At 41.1% G+C, this 2,270-nt stretch overlaps 1 protein-coding gene across 1 annotated transcript; it reads right to left on the bottom strand.

Annotated features, from left to right (window-relative positions):
* Positions 1-1,629: 1,629 nt before the first annotated feature.
* LOC116094145 (small proline-rich protein 2E-like) lies at positions 1,630-2,037 on the bottom strand. The gene is made up of 2 exons (XM_031376085.1): positions 1,990-2,037; positions 1,630-1,800 (listed from the first exon to the last, which is right to left on the bottom strand). Exons 1-2 carry the CDS (start codon positions 2,035-2,037, stop codon positions 1,630-1,632), a joined length of 219 nt encoding a protein of 72 aa, XP_031231945.1.
* Positions 2,038-2,270: the final 233 nt, after the last annotated feature.

The following is a 2,270-nucleotide window of genomic DNA, read 5'->3' as shown; positions in this document are numbered from 1 at the left end:
GACAGTTGCAGCTCAGCTTCCTTAGACAGGACTCATGCTCTATTATGGAGAATCAATGATTCAGGCCTACCTTCGGGGTGCCCTTAATCAGACAACCTTAGAAATCTTGTGGTTACTATAGTATAAACTTGGAGAAGACTCATATGCATTTAATCACGTTTGGACATCCAGGACACTGTTTTAGTAATAACTTGAGTAGGAGCCTGAGAATTTGTTAACTCAGCTGCATAGTAACAGTGGCTCTGCAAATCAAATTAACAACAAAAATACCAGTCTTTCAAATATGGAGTCAGAACATTCAGGTGAGCAACAATGACAGGATGTGACATTTTGTGGGTTGTTAGAGAAAGAAAGTGGCACGCATAAAGAGGAGAGAGACAGTTTCATAACTTGACCCCGTCTCTCTTTTTATTCTGTACTCCCTATGTTTTGAGGACTATGATAGGCATTCCACCTACTCCCCAGAACTTTCTTTACCTGAAATTTTATATAGAAAAATCAAGTTTAATTAGAGTACCTCAGAATAATACATTTAAAGTAGTATTTTCTGTACTAGTTATACATAAGCCTCATACACATCTAGTGATGATGGGCAGAGGCTGCTGGTAAATTCGTGTTTACTAAGAGCTAATTCATTCTCAGGCATTGTGCTAATCTGATGAAAATACTGATAAAATTCTCTGTCAGGAACAAGGTTAAGATGCAAATGCTACTTTCCTGAATGGGGACAGGGGAGAGAAGTTCAATTTCTGAACACCTAAGTAATTTTTTCATCAAAGAAACAAATAGTAGTTGTAGACAATAACAAGAATTTGAAGTGTTTTAAAAGTAAATTCTGAGAAATTGATCACCAGAGTCTTGCCAAGATATTCTTTGTAGTTTGAATGTAAAATGTCATCATCTATAATCTAATGTGCTTGAACCCAGAGGTTGTAGCTGTTTAAAATGTTCTAGAACCTTAGGTAGGTAGAGCTTTACTGGTAACTGGAACTGGAATTTGAGCTGTACAACATGGTCCCACTTCTTGTCTGCTCTCTGCTTGTTGATTTTACATACAATGTGACTATTCGCTTGCCACTATGTCTCAGCCATAATCAAACTCTCTCGAACTGTAGGTAAAAATAAACTATGCCTTCTTCAAGTTGTTTCTTATAAGGTATTTATGTACAGAAAAAAATAAAAGTAAATAATACAGAATCAAATGAGAGAAAAATGATACAGCTCATAAGGCAGTTTTCAAAAAACATATTTCTATAACATCACCAAAATTGTTTATTCATAAAAGGAAACGTTAGTGACAATTGTCCAAGTTTCATAACCCGCTACCCAAGTGACAGGTACACTGAGAAGGCTCTTCTAAGGGCATGGGAATGCCACCTGCTATTCTTCCTTCTCAGCATCAGGAATACTAGACCACAGAGGAAGGACCATTTCTGGCAGTCCCCTGACAGCAGCAGGAGAATACATTCAGGGAAATTCCTTCCCAATCAAAGATCATCTCTGGCACATGGAAGGAGAGTGAAGGGCAGAGACGATTCTTCTGCATCCATGAGAAGTTGTGAAGGATGGTGGTGTTGTTATGGAAGTTTACAATGGATTCCCCTTTCTTGGTCTTGATTGCTAAAGTTTTCACTTGTTTTTGGGTGGACATTTCTGCTGGCATGGTGGAGGAGGTTGGACAGGAGGGCATTTCTGCTGGCATGGCTGAGGAGGGCACATCTCAGGGCACTTTGGGGGAGGACAAGGCTCAGGGCACTTTGGGGGAGGACAAGGCTCTGGGCACTTTGGGGGAGGACAAGGCTCAGGGCACTTTGGAGGAGGACAAGGCTCAGGGCACTTTGGAGGAGGACAAGGCTCAGGGCACTTTGGAGGAAGACAAGGCTCAGGGCACTTTGGAGGAGGACAAGGCTCAGAGCACTTTGGAGGAGAACAAGGCTCTGGGCATTTTGGAGGAGGACAAGGCTCAGGGCACTTCTGGGGTGGGCACACAGGAGGAGGCTGGCAGGGCTGCTTGCACTGCTGCTCTTGGTAAGACATTGTGCTGAGGTCTCTGGATCTGAAAGACATGAACATGATATTTCTCTCACAAAAGGTGATTCTCATAGTAAAATCTCAGGTTTATAGAATATTGGATAGTAATTCTCTCATATACACACATTAACTCCCCAACTCTTCTTTTAGGATGTTCTTAATGTTCCATTCCAATTCCATGATTTGTTTCATTTAATTTTGCAAGTCCTTGTTTGGTTACATACACCATACCTGAAACA

Source organism: Mastomys coucha, unplaced genomic scaffold (assembly GCF_008632895.1).
Source record: "Mastomys coucha isolate ucsf_1 unplaced genomic scaffold, UCSF_Mcou_1 pScaffold16, whole genome shotgun sequence".
Lineage (NCBI taxonomy): Eukaryota > Metazoa > Chordata > Mammalia > Rodentia > Muridae > Mastomys > Mastomys coucha.
The sequence above is the reverse complement of the archived record's forward strand: the minus strand, read 5'-3'. Positions and strand labels throughout refer to the sequence as shown.

Coding starts and splice junctions, on each gene's coding strand:
- LOC116094145 (XM_031376085.1), bottom strand. CDS start 2,037: ATGTCTTACCAAGAGCAGCAGTGCAAGCAGCCCTGCCAGCCTCCTCCT. Junction 1,801..1,989: donor AGCCCTGCCAGCCTCCTCCT/GTGTGCCCACCC, acceptor AAGTGCCCTGAG/CCTTGTCCTCCCCCAAAGTG.